A 15,582-nucleotide genomic window follows, 5' to 3' on the forward strand; every position below is an offset into this window, starting at 1 on the left:
CGAATTAAATACAAATACAAAACTCAACAAACGTGCATGCAAATCAATCGTATATATATCCAAATGTATAACCATGTATGTCTTCTGAGGAAACCTTTATTGTCTGTCATTGTTACTTTTTAACAAAACAGTAAAACTTTGTTGTACAAATGCTTTGCAAAGAAAAACTTTCCTCTGCAGATGAGCCTCTTACCCCCTAGGCCATAGCCCAGTGCAAGATTCAGACAGACCTTTGACCTCAGCTGGCTGGGCATTAGAGGCAGGGTTTGTGAGGGATGTTGCTGGAAGTGACGGGGAGATGGTACTGGAGCACATGACCACATGGTTGCTACCTGCTAGCGCATGCCTGCATCAACAACAACTCTCACGTACATCCACCTGACCATACACCATGCTTAGCAGACACGGGTCTATAATTAACTAATCTGTCCTGATCTTTTTCTAATCCAACATACACTCACTCAAACAGACATGAACACACACGCACATGCACATGTACACACACATACCCCCCCACACACACACACACACACACATGCACATGTACACACACATACACCCCCACACACACACATGCACATGTACACACAGATGCACACACACACACACACACACACACACACACACACACACACACACACACACACACACACACACACACACACACACACACACACACACACACACACACACACTCACACTCACACAGAGAGAGCCACAGTCTTAAAAGCTCACCTTGGTTTCTTAACTATCCAATAAATACCAATACATCTCCTTGGTATCTTCTGGACATTACAGCAGAACAGTGGATGCCCTGGCACAGCTAGCACTACAGAACTGTGACGATTCAGGAATATCTTGGAAATGAAGATCTTTTATAAAACTATGTCTGAAGTTTCTGCTCGCAATATAGATTTAGAAATATCATTGCAAACTTTGTCTGACAAGAAATAAATTCCCAGAGATCATTTACTCCAGTTAAATAACATCAACCCTGGTTATGTAACAGCCTCACATGCGTGCCTGATGCGTGTTGAACAGACAAGACGGAACAGTAATCAACAAAGTCTCAATGCCACTTCTAGTTGAAGAGGTTTACCGCACCTGGACTGCCCCCTCACTGCTAAAAATACTCAGTGTTTGTGGGCCTTGAAGCTAATTATGTTGACACTGGTGGAACGGGGGACAGTTGTTAAAAAAATATATTTAACTATAACGATTTTATGGTATGTTTTGGGGGGGAAATGAACATGTCATAGTTGCAAATATGCTACATAAGTGAATAATTGCTTTAACATTTACGTAACTTTAACATTTTAGTGCCTGAAAAAAAGAGATATAAATTCATCAATCTACTCATCTCACCATCATCTTGTCACGGTCATCCTTATTCATTATACCCGTCATTCAGTTACTTGAACAAAAGATCATCACTCCTTTTGTGTAAGTAACAAGTCGTTGCTATGATACTGGCTGAACCTCCATCACCAGTGATACAAAACACACACTGTGGAGGCATCATAAATGATGGTTTGTATCCCAATAAAAATGCAGCTGTTTCAGGCAAAAACTTTTTTGTGGCATAAGATGTTTGTGGCCTTAATTGACTAACCTATAGTGATTTGCTAACAATGGTGAAAAAAATCAATAGAAGAGAAAATTGCAAACACAGTGTGAATACTAATATCTTCTACTTTGGAGAAGGGGTGGTGTCGACTGGAGGAGCCATTGCAGAGTGCAACATCATAACAACTGCTTAGGGTTTAAAAAGGTAATGCCCGGCCTTTATGAGTAATAGTGAACTTATCTACCTCTAGTGGCAGATGTGCTTCTTGCAATTAGTCATGTGTGTTTACATACCAATGTATCCTTGATGTATGCAATACAATTCAGTTATAACACATAGTGCCAATAAGAATTCAAATGATCTCAATAACACAATAAGGCGACAATTGCAAGGGAACACTTCCTCACTAACCCTTCCCACTACAGCTCATGGATGTGAAAAAGTGAGCGTCTTGAATATGCAATGATGTCACAGCCAGAAACAACAAACACATCTATCTGCTTTCTCTACACTACCAAAACACATCTATCTGGTTTCTCTGCATTACCAAAACACATTTATCTGCTTTCTCTGCACTACCAAAACACATTGATCTGCTTTCTCTGCACTACCAAAACACATTTATCTGGTTTCTCTGCACTACCAAAACACATCTATCTGCTTTCTCTGCACTACCAAAACACATCTATCTGGTTTCTCTGCACTACCAAAACACATCTATCTGCTTTCTCTGCACTACCAAAACACATCTATCTGGTTTCTCTGCACTACCAAAACACATTTATCTGGTTTCTCTGCACTACCAAAACACATTTTGCATTAATGTATTCAGCAGGGTTTACCAGCTTAGACTACAGAGCAACCAACTCCAGTTTTTTAACTGAGTGAACTGAGAGTGTTCACATCATGCAAGCTTTTCAACACTCAAGGCTCAGACCAGCAGACTAAGTGAAGTTGTTTGTTAGTACAAACAATGGATAAAACCCAGAAAAGATGGGTTGCTCTATATAATTATTGTGCCATTCAAAGCAATGTCCACAAAACCTTCTATTGGAATTAACAATGGTGGTTTATGCAACACCCATTCAAATGCACACAATTGCACAGTGAACTTTGTACTAACCTTGGTGTCCAATACTCAAAGGGATTTAATCAGCACAGCCTTTTTCTTCAAGGGCCGCAGTAGTCACGGTAGATTTGAAGAATCTGTGAATTAGCAATCCACACACTGCATCTCACTTGCACTTAGTTGGAAAGTTGATGAAATGATGACAGTTATCTTGATGTATATTCTTTAATTACAGTCAAGAATTTTCATCTGTGTTACTCTTCGTTTCTTTGCTTCACTTCCTCTTACATGCAGTCAAGCCCACATAGCACACAACCCTTCCACACACACACACATGTGAGCAATGAGAGAAGTCAAGTGCCTACCCACGGGTCATCCTCTCTGGTGGAGTGAAAGATTAGCAAGTATTTACCTTTTCTATTTAGAACTACATGACATCATCAGGCTAGACAGGACTCCCAAACATTCACCATTTACATGGATCTTCCACCAGTTAAAATACTCTATCTGAATAGACTATCAGGGCTTTTTCCCCCAAAAAAACTTAACTGAAATAACAAAACTACAATTGCTTAAATAACCACAATATCTGACTAATGGTTATGATTATTGTTACATACTATTAAAAGAGAAACATTCTTTTTGAGGTCACATGTGGATAGAATGTGTAGAGTACCCTGGTAAGCGACACTGGGTTGAAACCAAAAAAGTTTAAAGACTTGGTAAAAGTATGTATGCATCTTTGTTGTTAGTAAAGAAGCGAGGTGTGTTTTTTTTTTTCCAGTTTTGTTTGCCCTACAGACTATCTACAGATGCTCAGATTATAAACAAACTATCTGTTGAAACTGTTAACTACAATGTATGGTTAAGGTTAGGGTTAGGGGTTGAGTTTGGTTAAAGTGATGTTCAGTGAACAATTAGACAGACTGAACTTGAAATTCAACAAACCATCTGTAAAGTCTCTGTGGGCGGACTATCTAAATAAAGTGTTACCTTTTTTTTCTAATGTTTTGGAAGTCACGTTGGACAAGAGTGTCTGCTAAATCGTGACTATAACGATATACCGTAACTATATATTAAAAATGCAAACATGCACATCTTAAATGGTTAAGTGTCTGTTTGTAAATTTACAAGCAAGCATTTTAGTTGCTCTTTAGCGTGCATGTAGCAGTGCTGAAGCAACAAGGGGCCCACATTCCAAGGTGCTCTTGCGTCAGAATGTCATGGGGGTTACTCTGTGAACTTGCAGGAACTGCAGGAACTGCTCTACAAAGAAGGCAAGCAGCTAAAGCCTTCAAATCCCCTTAAGTGTTTCTCAATGAGTGACTGCACGTTTGGCTAATTGCTCCACCACACCAACACATGCTAGGACACATGAACGCGTTTGGTCTGAGAATATCTCTTCCCCATAACCAGCACGAACAGAAAATAATAGAACCATCTCATATTGATATTTCATGACTGACTGCATTTCATTTCCAAGTGAAAATGTCTAATAAAGTTGCAAAAATGTGCTGTAGGAAAACGATATCTGAACTCATCCTGAACTAATGGGAAGTTTGAGACGGTCTCTGCTGTTTGAAATACCATACTACTAAACAACGTCAGTGTCTTTAAACCCCTAAATGTCCAGAGGCTCCAACACAACAGTTGGTCCAACATGCAGTAGAGGCAGCAGACGTATTTGTTGATAGTGGTTCAACAGAAGACTTTACTTCATGTTCTTCTCGATCCAGTCTTTAAAGTTATTTAAGCGCGTGTAGATGGTGTAAAGTTCTGGACTACACTTCCTTTGCTCATAGCCAAAGCTCACCAGACCAACTAACTCCCATACGCCTTCATCGTTATCTCGCTTGTCATCGCCTGAGAAAGATGATACGGAGGGGCGCTGAGGGGAAGGAGGGGAGGGAGGGGACTGAGCCACAAGCACTCCACCAGTGACAGCGTAGCAGACCTGTGAGGGGCTAAGGGGATGCTGGTGGCCACACAGCATGTTGTCTGTGATGGTAACAGACAGCCTATTATGACTGTACTGTCTCTCACACTGCAGCACATCCCTCAGCTCAATCAGCCCCGTGCGAGCTGAAGCTACTGCGTGTTGGTCAGTCTCTTCGGGCATGGACCAGTCGGTTGCATACCCCTGCTGGGCGGTCACTTCTCCTCCTTGCAGTCGGGGTAAACACACGGGCATTATGTGCTCACTGATTCGGGCCTTGTCCAGCAGCTTCAACACGGCCAGATCAGAGTCTGGCCCAGCAGAGTCGTAATTTGGATGAATCAAGACAGCAGCAACCTGTGAACAGTGAACAGATAGGAGACTAGCTGAACAGGCACTCCTTATGCATTGCACAATGGCAGCCTGGCATAATTCAAGGCTAAATGGCCCAGCAGGTTGCCTGGCAGAAGATCAGAGCTAATGGACTGCCATGTGCCTTGAGATTTATCAGATGCAAGTAGACCTTGGACACCACTACTGTAGGGTCATTTCACATTTCGATCATTACAAAGCCTCACGTCAGTGAACAATAAACATTTATAAGGGAGTATCAGATTTTATAAGAATAATGACCATTATGCTAATGTCCAATGCTTTCTACTACATTTTAACTATTTTCTTTGTAAAAAAAAAAGTCAGTTATGTCTGTGATTTGCTAATGGATTGTGACCCCCTCCCCTAGACACACACACACATACCCGCAAGAGGTCAGATGACTCTGAGTTTATCTGTACGTTGAGATGGCGCTTGCCCATCGCAACCTTTATATCCGCTGGGCGGGCGTATTGGGCAGTGCCAGGCTCTGTCACGCAATGTGCTGCCACCACCACACTGTATTGGTTCACCAAGGTCCCGCTGCATGTTAACTGGCAGCGCCAGCCTGGCTTGCCCTCGCTACTCCCCCCACCAAAGCTGCCTTCCTCGCTCTCTGTCCTCCCCGCATTGGCACCGTCGCTGCGAGGGATGTGGCGGTAGATGGCTACGTGCCAAGGCCACTGTGTGTCTGCCAGCGTCTGGGGACTGACTGATCTCAGTTTGCCACACACTGGGGAGTGGGGAGAACACAGAGGCCCCCGATGATTGCAGTTAGTCATTTAAAATCACATTATTCTATCCTTCGTAACATATTTGCTTTTTCATCTCGTAAACACAGTGTCAGTGTCATTGTCGATTACATTTTTGTCCTTTCTTTACACCTGGCAACACTGTGCTTCGAAACCAAATTTATAGAGGCCTGTGAAGTACACCATCTGTCTTGACAAAGACAAGCCTTACTTATCATGAACAATTTAGTAATGGAAAAGCCAGCCCTTAGAAGTGTGATGCATGCTGCCAGTGATTCTGCAGTGATCCTGGTTCGAGAGCTAAGCTCAGTGCTGCCCTCACCTGGTGAACAGGAAACATGGTTCCCGCTCCACTTCCCTGTCCTGAGGCAGGTGCGGCGGGCACTGCCAAAGTGCTGGTAGAGGGGGGAGGCACACTCGTACTCTATTTGAGTGTACTGCGGGTGGAACCCGTCAGGCAGGGGCTCCAGAGGGACCACGTCCTCACTTAGGGAAGCTGTGCCCGGTATCCTCAGGTTAGTCAAAGAGTACAGCCTGTGGCTTGTGGTATTTCTCCTAGAGACATTAAGGAAATAATATATCATCTCTTATAATAATAAACTAAATAAACTCAAATCTAAAACAAACTAAAATCATGTATCAAAATGAGTACTACATTAAATAAAAACAATAATAATTCTGAATTTGTGTTTTTTTTCTACAGAATTTTGCATCTAAAGCTGGCATCTACTGGCCTGATCCTTACCCCAGTGCAACATGAGGTGGGAGAATCTTCTGCTTCACAAGTTTGGACACCTTAGGCTCACGACAAGCTGTAAATATATTCAGGAGGAATGTTAGGCATATTCTTAAATGACAGACATGCAGCGAATCTTCCTAAAGGGACAGAGGAATGTTGATATTAAAATACCTTTCACACATCGTGGCTGCTTGCCACTCCAGGTGCCGTCAGCAAGGCAGCGTCTTCGCGGATTTCCACTCAGTACCAAGGAGTTCTTGCAGTGAAACTCCACAGTGTGTGGTGTCTCTGGGGAAGCAGTCTTATAATAGCCATGCTGGAGCTTAGGTAAGGAAGGGCACTTACTCTTGTTGGAGTCTAAGATAGAGGATAGAGGGAAGGGGTAATATACTCCTGAAAGGCTTTCGCTGCACACCTCATTCCACACGTACACAAATTCACACAAAAAGAACTTCATATTGCTATGGATGTCCACATGTATAATATCACTCTGGGATGTCGTCTGTCAGTGGACCAACTGTACCTTTGACACATGTGGGCTCCACTCCACTCCATGTGCCATTTGACAGGCAGATCCTCTGTGATGTGCCCTGTAGTCGGTGCGATTTCTGGCATGAGTACTGAACCATGCTGAGTGCATTTCCAGATGGTTCATACAGCAAAGACAAATCTCCATCCAGGGGCTTTGGAGGAATGCCACAGACTTTCTTATGTGGAACAGCTGAATGGAAAGATAAAGTGATTTATTATCTCTAATGTGGCTCTGTGGTCATGACCCTTCAAAAAGTCAACCTTTTTATGAAGCCCACAGTCATGACATACCCTTCCTTAATGCCCTTCCTTAATGCCCCACTGTTGACTACAGCGCGCTGCAAATAAAATAGCATTTTCTCCGATATACCCGGTTGTTTTAGCTGTTATGACTGGGTGGTATTTTGTAGCAACACAACTCACAGGTCTCACACTGCGGACCCGTGTAGTCAGCTGGGCAAGCACAACGGAAGGTTTGAACCGGGTCCAAGAAGCAGGTGCCCCCGTGCAGACAGGGAGAGGAACTGCATGCTGTGAGGGAAGATAAAAAGCCAGAGGACACCCATGAGACAGTGGGGTATTGTGCAGTGATGTTAGGTGGTTACAGTGATGATCTATGACAAAGAATGAAAGAATGGGAGGCTAGGTAAACACTTTCACACACAGACAGGGTGTCTGTGTAGGAGAACCAAAAGTGGCCTCTTCCTCAAATCAACTAGCAAAATGTCTCAATCCGAAACCCAAAGTAAACAGTAAAACACATAAAAACTGTTTCTCTGGTGATGAAGTGTGGGAGCTTGAATAACCATTTAAGAGAATATATCTGTGCAGTTAAAGAGAGACTGTACTCATTAAAAAGCGTCTCACCAGTGGACTCCTGGAATGTGGCGAAGAAGCCATCAAAGTTGTTGTATCCATCCGACACAAAACGAATGCGCAAGGAATCCCCTGAGCTTCGGATTGGTGGAGGACTTTCATTGCCACAGTATCGACCAATAACACGTGAGTCCATGCTGTCACCATCTCTCACCTCAACATAATCATACCGACAACTGTGATCAAATTCCATGTTGAGCATCGTGAATCTGCATGAAGTGGAAAAGTAAGTCGTTTCACTGACTATTCAGCATGTAATATAACCTACACTATCAAGTATGCACGAACACAGAAGGACAGTTAATCCCGGCTTGCCACTATAGGGTCAAGTTGTTCAACAATATGAGGGGGTTTATTTCACTTTTATAGATACAAGTGTCATGTGGTGTGCGGAACTACATTAGCTGGGCTATGTGGCACTACTGAAGAGCTCGACTACACCTGAGGCAAGCATGTACAATGAAAAGCTTGTATTTAGCATTACGTTTGTCAGTAATACAATTACATTAGTTGTTAGCAATGCTAGCATTTAAAAGTAAGTAGAAAGTCATCGTTACTTTGATTGTAGCTGAATTATCCCTACAGTATACCATTTCAGCAGTATTCCAGAATAGGTTGATTTTGTTAGTGTTCACCACCTGAAGTCCATAGTCACTCCTCTGCTCACATGGATGGTCCAGTCACATCGGGCATTGATGGGGTAACTCTCCAGAGTCACATGACCTTGGGGTCTTCTGATAACACCTCCACAGGCTAGACAGAAAAAAAGTGATGAATGCAGGTTCAATTAATGAGGGTATTCCTTATGAGAGAATGGTAATTAGCTAGAAAAATATTTGTCATCAAAAAGGCAAATACAACATAGAGCTCCGGATTTCCTCTGTTTGTTGTACAATAATTCCATGCCATTACACAATGTTTACACAACATATACAGCAATTTCCCATAATTAGATGATGGTTAGGATGAGTGTTTAATTCACTTAATGAAGGTTATTTACTTTATAACATTTTTATGAGCATTAACGTATTGCAAAAGTGCAACACCTTTAATACCTTTACATATGTTTCAGAAAGGCACATTCCCATGGGGGAAACCAAACTTACTCAAGCAGTCTCCACCTGACCATCCCTGACGACACTCGGTACAGAACTGCTTTCTGATATAGAAATCATCCTGAGCTTTCCATGTCCCGTTGTTGCAAGTCTTACAGTTCTCGAAAATACTGCAACCTATGAAACCGACAGAGGGATTAAAAGTAAAGTTGTAGAACATTTGCTTTGTTTTGCCTATAACTGGCAAGAGTCTCTTGTTACGGTTGCTATATGACTACAGAGAGAGTGGCTGAAGTGTTTATATTTAGGGGGATTGGAGACAGTCTAGTCTTACTGAATTCTGTTTACAAAAGCATGTATTTACACTGGAGGATGACATCAGGGGAGGAGTGCAGAACTGGGGATAGGCTGCAACATGTTCATTAAGCCTCTTGTTAAGGTAACAGCCATGGAAAGTTTGACCTACATCTTCACAAAGGCTTTCTGTGTCTGTCTGCCCACCTTGGTGTATAATGCAGGGGTCACACTGGTCCAGGGCGTTGCGGCAGCAGGGTACAGCGTAGCCCACCTGTGTGGCCTGGGACGGGCACCTGCAGCGGATCTGCTCGTACTCACAGCACGAGCGACACATGATGTTCCACTCAGCACTGGGACACTTGTCATCCTGGAACATGGAAACTGACCGGACAGACAGAGAAATACGATCACAGAACAGACCACTGACACCTGATGAGGCCTTTATTGATAACTGATAACGACCTGTAAAAGACATGAAAAACCTTTGTTTTGAAATGTGGTAAACAGCTCATAAACTTGTTGCCACAACGTACATTAGATGGAATAATTGGGATTCGAACAAATATGTCTTACACTGATGATATTCAACCATGTACATAATTGACTAGTGCCAACTTGCCTTGTCTTATGCATGCAAATCAGGTGGATGAAAGAAATTGCTTATCCCTGCTTCCATTACTCCATCTTTCACCATAGGCATTTGATTTCATGCGAATCAATTTAGCTGTAGCCATGGGCTAGATCATTTGGATTAAACAGCTAAGAAAACAACTCACTTCAAACAATTTAAACTGTCAAATTGACATTTAGTTTCAGTGTACATGCAATCTATTTGCATCTATCACCAAACAACACAGTGCATAAACATCACTGCCAAAACCCCTCAGGAGAAATGGATAATATTAAGGAAAGATGCATGAATTCGTAATTCAGGTTTTTGATTTAAAGTGAGCATTGATTTCTGTAGACACTTTGATTTCTCCTGTCTGGCTCTCTGATTCTGCATGCTGGCTAGACAGATGAAACAGCCGCAGGGAATGTCTCAGAAAATAGTCATTCCTGTAGAGCAAAACACAGTCATGCCCTGCAACATCTGTGGTGTAAACCTTTGCCTCATCAGGGGGTGGAAAGTAGTGATTAAGCAGTGCTCATTAGCGCAACAACACAAACGAAACAATTTAAAACAGACTTCCTTCCCTTCACAAGAGATAGGTCTATTTCAGCCTTTACCATCTCTTAAATCTAATTCATGAGTCTATGAAAGCACAATCCATACTCTTTAACAGTTGTATTGTATTTCAAACATGACTTGTGTTTTACAGCCCTGTTAGTATTATTTCTCAATAAACATTCACTTTATAGAGCTAGAAATAAAATAATTACAAGATGACATCCAAGAAGAGATGATAGCTCTTACCATCTGGCCAGGCCGTTTCACAGACACTCAGCAGCACAACATGGAGAAGAAAAGAGGGCCAAAATGCTCTTTGACTTCCATTAAGATTCAACCATGCCCTAATTGTTGGTCTGACCAAAGAATGCATTGTTCTGGAAATTTGGAAGGTGAGAGGTCTGTAAAAATATGCCTTCCTCGCTCACTCTCTACCTCTCTCTCTCTCTCTCTCTCTCTCTCTCTCAACCACACTCACAAACACACTCAATGACAGTTCTTCCTCGCTCACTCTCTACCTCTCTTTCTCTCTCTCAACCACACTCACAAACACACTCAATGACAGTTCTTCCTCCTTGCTCTGCTTCCTCAACTGCTCCAATTCCCTGTCTTCCTCTGTGTGCTGGGAGCAGAGACTGCTTAACGACTGCTGGGCTTCTGTAAACCATACTCCACTGTTGGAATGATGCAACATCTGCTGACAGACAGACTAGAACACAAACCCTTAACCCCACCCCTTAACACAGCCACATCTGTGAGAATGACTTTGCATAATTACATTCCCAAATGCTTTATTTATAAACAGGCTTTTAACTATAATTGTAAATAATGTTGGCATAACTATGAGATTTGGCTGAGTGGTCGGTCTATACTGGTAGGGAAAAGATGAGTAGTACTAATGGAGAATGCAGAAATGAAGTTCATGAGTCACCTGACAAGGAACATTTTGGGACTCCTCCCCCAGTGACTGATTTAAGAGAAGGATTGTTCTATCTGCTTCTCACTGATGTTCTGACTGACTGGTGATGAAAGCAGGTCTGAATGCAGCTCTGATAACTTTTCCACTCCGATATATTTCCGAACTGGGAATGCCAGAAAGGCTCTGTTCAGTATACACTTGCTGAACAACCATAGGCTAGATGGATGAAACACATTCCCTGGTTTGTTTTGCAATGCCGTGGACACATATTTTCCATGAACTACTAAATGTTTCCATTTTCCAGCCCTTGAATCCAAATGAAAAAAGGGATTGTGTTTTTCTGACTGACTATTATGGTATTGGGTGCATTAGGTACATATACTGTGAAATTACACATACCACATTGTTGGACAGACAATGCGTGACTCACCTCTAAAGGACTTGCAATGTTATCCTGTGACAGTATTTAGAAAAACAGCAAAAGCATTTCTGGTGACATTCATAATTTCAGCTGTAAACTGATATTAAGTTGTCCTCTAATGACAAGGCTGCCTGACAGACCACGTTCTGTAAAGCCTAGAAGCATAAATCTTGAGCAACAGAATCTATGTGGATAAAATAATATCTCCATTTTATACCAAATGAATCAGTTTAGCAAATACATCACTATCTTCAGGAAAGGAACTGGCTTTGTTTCTGGTACATAATGTCTAATGAACACCAAAAACTCTATGCAGGTGTAGAATTGTAAGGGTAAAGGCTGAATTCAACTGTGGACCACTGTGTTTGTGTGTACAGTGTCCTGCCACTAGAGGAAGCCATCTACTCTCAAATGATCAAACATCTGAAATAGAAGTTTCAATCGCAGTCATCTATGAAATACAAGGAAACACAAATATCACTTTTTTTGTAAATATGTCTTTTTTATAAACACACATTTAATAAACCAAATAAATACACTTTCATTCTACCCGTTTCAAACTTATTTTAAAGTTAAAGTTATTTTAAAATAAAGGTGTTTCAGAAGTCAAACTTTAAAACTTAACATATTCCTGTTGTGCCAAGACTTCCTCATGAGTTGCATTGTGAACAGCAGCATCACATCAGAAATAACCTAGTACCTTAAATTAAGTTCTTGCATTTCACCTATGACAACTTTCACCAATCAGTCAAATCAAATATTCACTTCTATCATTTTTGAACGTCCAAGACACGTTTGATAAAATAGTGGGACTGGTGAGAAGGAGGATATATGAGGTGCAAAAAATTAGAAGCCTGTAAATACTAACCTATTTTGCATTACCATTGACATGCCAAGCAATTAGTAACTACCTGGTGTTATTGCCTGTGGGGCATTTTGGGATTGTGATGTTGTTGATAATTGTGATGTTGCAATTTCGTTGAAAACGTATTTTGTTGTCAAGTGCACAGCCATAATGCCCTATTCCTCACAGTACCACATTCCTGCAAGGCACCACGTCCAAGTGACCACGTGCTGAAGCACAGACTAGCCCTACATAAGCGTTCAATAACTTTGAGTAATTCTCACATCTATCCCTGACGCAAAAAAATGGCTCTAGGCATTTTTGTGAGTTATCTCCGTTTTACACCATACACTGTTGTCTCGGCTACTTTGTGTCTGCTTGTGTCAGAGGGCGAGCGTGGGGAAGCTTTCTTCATCTTTCGAGAGTGGTAATCTGATAAATCAGGTGCTGCTGATTTAATATCTGATCAAACTAGCTTCTGAGTTGACAAACAAACATGAGGAAATCAAAGGTAACTCTTCTTTTCATATTTGTTTCGTCCAGCATCATACTTACGTTCTACATTACATTCGGACTGGACTTGCAGCTTGGTTTAAAGATCCTTACTGGATATGACAACGGCTATTTTCTTACTGGATCATCACGGCATTTGCTTTATAAAACTTCCCGAGTTGCGTCTCATCCCACAAGTCAAGCTTTCGAGCAGTTCCAGGAAGGCTTTCTATGGAGCGAAAACCTGGAGACTCTGGAGCCTTCAATGTTTGATGATGAACATATAGGTGTCTGGAGAGAGAGGGCACATATCCAACAAATAGTGCATTTAGAACCGGGATGCGGCAGGGTCACCAATGGGCTTGCGACGTTTGCGGATGGATCCAAAGCGTGTGTGCGATATGGTATAGATGCAGATCAGGTTCAAGGTGAGATATTGTCTTATCACTTGGCAAGGATGCTTGGTATTTACAACTTGCCTCCCTTAGTTTTATCCAAACCGGATCCAGAAAAAAAACAATGGATGCCTGTTCGTGAAAGTATCGAGTCTTTGCGTTGGACAACACAAGCAATCGTTTCACTGACCGAATGGGTACCGAATCTAACAAGCGTTTTTATCCCGACTGCTCTGCGTAAAGGAGGAGAGGGTTTAAATCCGACCAATATGTGTTTAATCGCATTTAAAAATAAAACTACAACGTTTTTAATTGAGATGATGCAATGGACCGACCTCATATTATTTGATTATTTAATAGCAAATTTTGACAGACTTGCAAGTAATCTATTCAATTTACAGTGGGACGGGCGCATGATGGAGAGAGCCACTAGCAATCTTCTCAAATCTAGAAGGGGTTTGGTATTCATAGACAATGAAGCTGGACTAGTGCACGGCTACAGAGTCTTAAACTCGTGGGAGCAGTATCACAGGAGTCTTCTGGGGACTGTTTGTATTTTCCGAAAGAGGACTGTTCAACGTATAGCCGAATTGAAGCACCAAAGGAACGTTAGTTCACGACTGCTTGCGCTCTATCAAGCAGGTGAGCCACTGGCACTTGAGCTGGGATTTCTGTCGGAAGAACATTTGGAGACCTTGCAAAATCGGCTTGACCTGTTGTATCACCATATAGAGCAGTGCAAACTAAGACACGCTGAACCTATTTCACATTTACCTGTAAACGAATATCATGTCTGACAGTAAAGCACAATGTAACAATTAATACGGTCATTGTATACTATATTTGCTTTCTAAAATGAAAAAAGTAAGATATATATCTACAAACGTGATTATTACCTCTGATTTGAAGGTAAGGAGGACTAATGCATTCTGTGATCATTTGAGAATTTCAGTTAATTATTTTAATTTTCTCTTACTGAGAAATTGATGCTGTACACAAATCCTGATCAAAACAGCTATAGAAATCATATTAAAAGACAAGCCTGTGACATGTTGTCCATATCATGTGTTTTTTTCTGACTTGATCTCTTGTTGGAAACTTACCTAGTGAAACCTCCATGGCTATTAGCTTAATCCAGTTTCTATCTGGAAAACTGGAAAAGATATTTCACTAGTTTATCTTGAGGAATTTGACTCGAAAGCAGTCAAAAACCTTTGAGAAACATTACGGTTCTTATTGTGGCCACAGCCACACTTTGAGATGTATCTGACAGCAGACACAATCAGACACATGAACCAGTCCAGGCATCAGATCACAAGACCTCCTTCAAGTAAGGACTTAATAAATACAACTCCCTAAAGGTACAATATTTTGCTGTTTAAAACAACCTCAGGTCTATTTTCTATGTAAGACTACACACTGATTCATATATTTAGACTACATAAAGCTGTCAAAATCCAAGGAACACTACATGTGAGCAAGGATTTCAAAGGCTATGTGATTGTTTGTTTGCTTATGTATATTTTCCACAGGCCTTGTCATCAGCATGTGACTGACACCCTCAGTGAACTGTAGTCAGATTTAATTTGGTATCACTTGAATACAGATATGGTGTAAACATCTTACCTCTGGGAAAAAATGTAGTTTTGGAGGAGGATATGTGGTTGAGTTTCCTTTGATATGTTTGCATTTTTTAAAACCATGATTGGTGGGACTTTGCAAATTGCTAGTTGTTCAAATCCAGTGGAATTCAGTGTTTAGCAAACATATCGATGCAGTTTTAAACATGCCAAGTGTATTGACAGCTATCCATTTTTAGCTGGAAGGGAATTTTACATTTTGCTGCCTAAACCCCATGCTTCCCATGCTTTAACTCCTGGTTAGCATCGGATATAGTTAGTTAGCATACTGCAGTCTTTAGCAAAGGCTGATTCTGAGCCCAAAGCCTGCCAGACATATACACCTATAGCTCCAAACAATGGCTTTCACAGTGACAGTGCCATCAGACTGAGCTTTTGCTGGCGCCTGCAGCATCTGATTATAGGCAGGGCCGGATTAACAATGGGGCTAAGGGGGGTTTAACCCAAGGGCCTGCAGGATGGTTGACAGAGGAAGTAGGCCTACATCGGTTCGGACTACATTTTTA

The 15,582-nt window shown here is 41.6% G+C and overlaps 2 protein-coding genes across 4 annotated transcripts; one reads left to right on the forward strand and one right to left on the reverse strand.

The window, feature by feature from the left end:
* Positions 1-3,576: 3,576 nt before the first annotated feature.
* Positions 3,577-13,190, reverse strand: pamr1a (peptidase domain containing associated with muscle regeneration 1a). Of its 3 annotated transcripts, none has more exons than XM_012814781.3 (12): positions 13,105-13,190; positions 9,399-9,561; positions 8,949-9,074; positions 8,481-8,595; positions 7,834-8,051; positions 7,390-7,497; positions 6,959-7,156; positions 6,607-6,792; positions 6,442-6,508; positions 6,019-6,251; positions 5,331-5,677; positions 3,577-4,929 (listed from the first exon to the last, which is right to left on the reverse strand). In XM_012814781.3, exons 2-12 carry the CDS (start codon positions 9,526-9,528, stop codon positions 4,348-4,350), a joined length of 2,310 nt encoding a protein of 769 aa, XP_012670235.2. In that variant the 5' UTR covers positions 9,529-9,561; positions 13,105-13,190; the 3' UTR covers positions 3,577-4,347. The 3 variants fall into 3 exon arrangements, with proteins under 3 accessions (XP_012670235.2, XP_031425544.1, XP_031425543.1); XM_031569684.2 differs by having other exon boundaries at positions 9,399-9,575; positions 13,105-13,188; XM_031569683.2 differs by lacking the exon at positions 13,105-13,190 and adding an exon at positions 10,612-10,825 and having other exon boundaries at positions 9,399-9,575.
* On the forward strand, positions 12,254-14,497 carry fjx1 (four-jointed box kinase 1). The gene has a single exon (XM_031569685.1). The coding sequence runs from the start codon at positions 13,046-13,048 to the stop codon at positions 14,231-14,233; it is 1,188 nt and encodes a 395-aa protein (XP_031425545.1). The 5' UTR covers positions 12,254-13,045; the 3' UTR covers positions 14,234-14,497.
* Positions 14,498-15,582: the final 1,085 nt, after the last annotated feature.

This window comes from Clupea harengus, chromosome 6 (genome assembly GCF_900700415.2).
Source record: "Clupea harengus chromosome 6, Ch_v2.0.2, whole genome shotgun sequence".
Classification (NCBI taxonomy): domain Eukaryota; kingdom Metazoa; phylum Chordata; class Actinopteri; order Clupeiformes; family Clupeidae; genus Clupea; species Clupea harengus.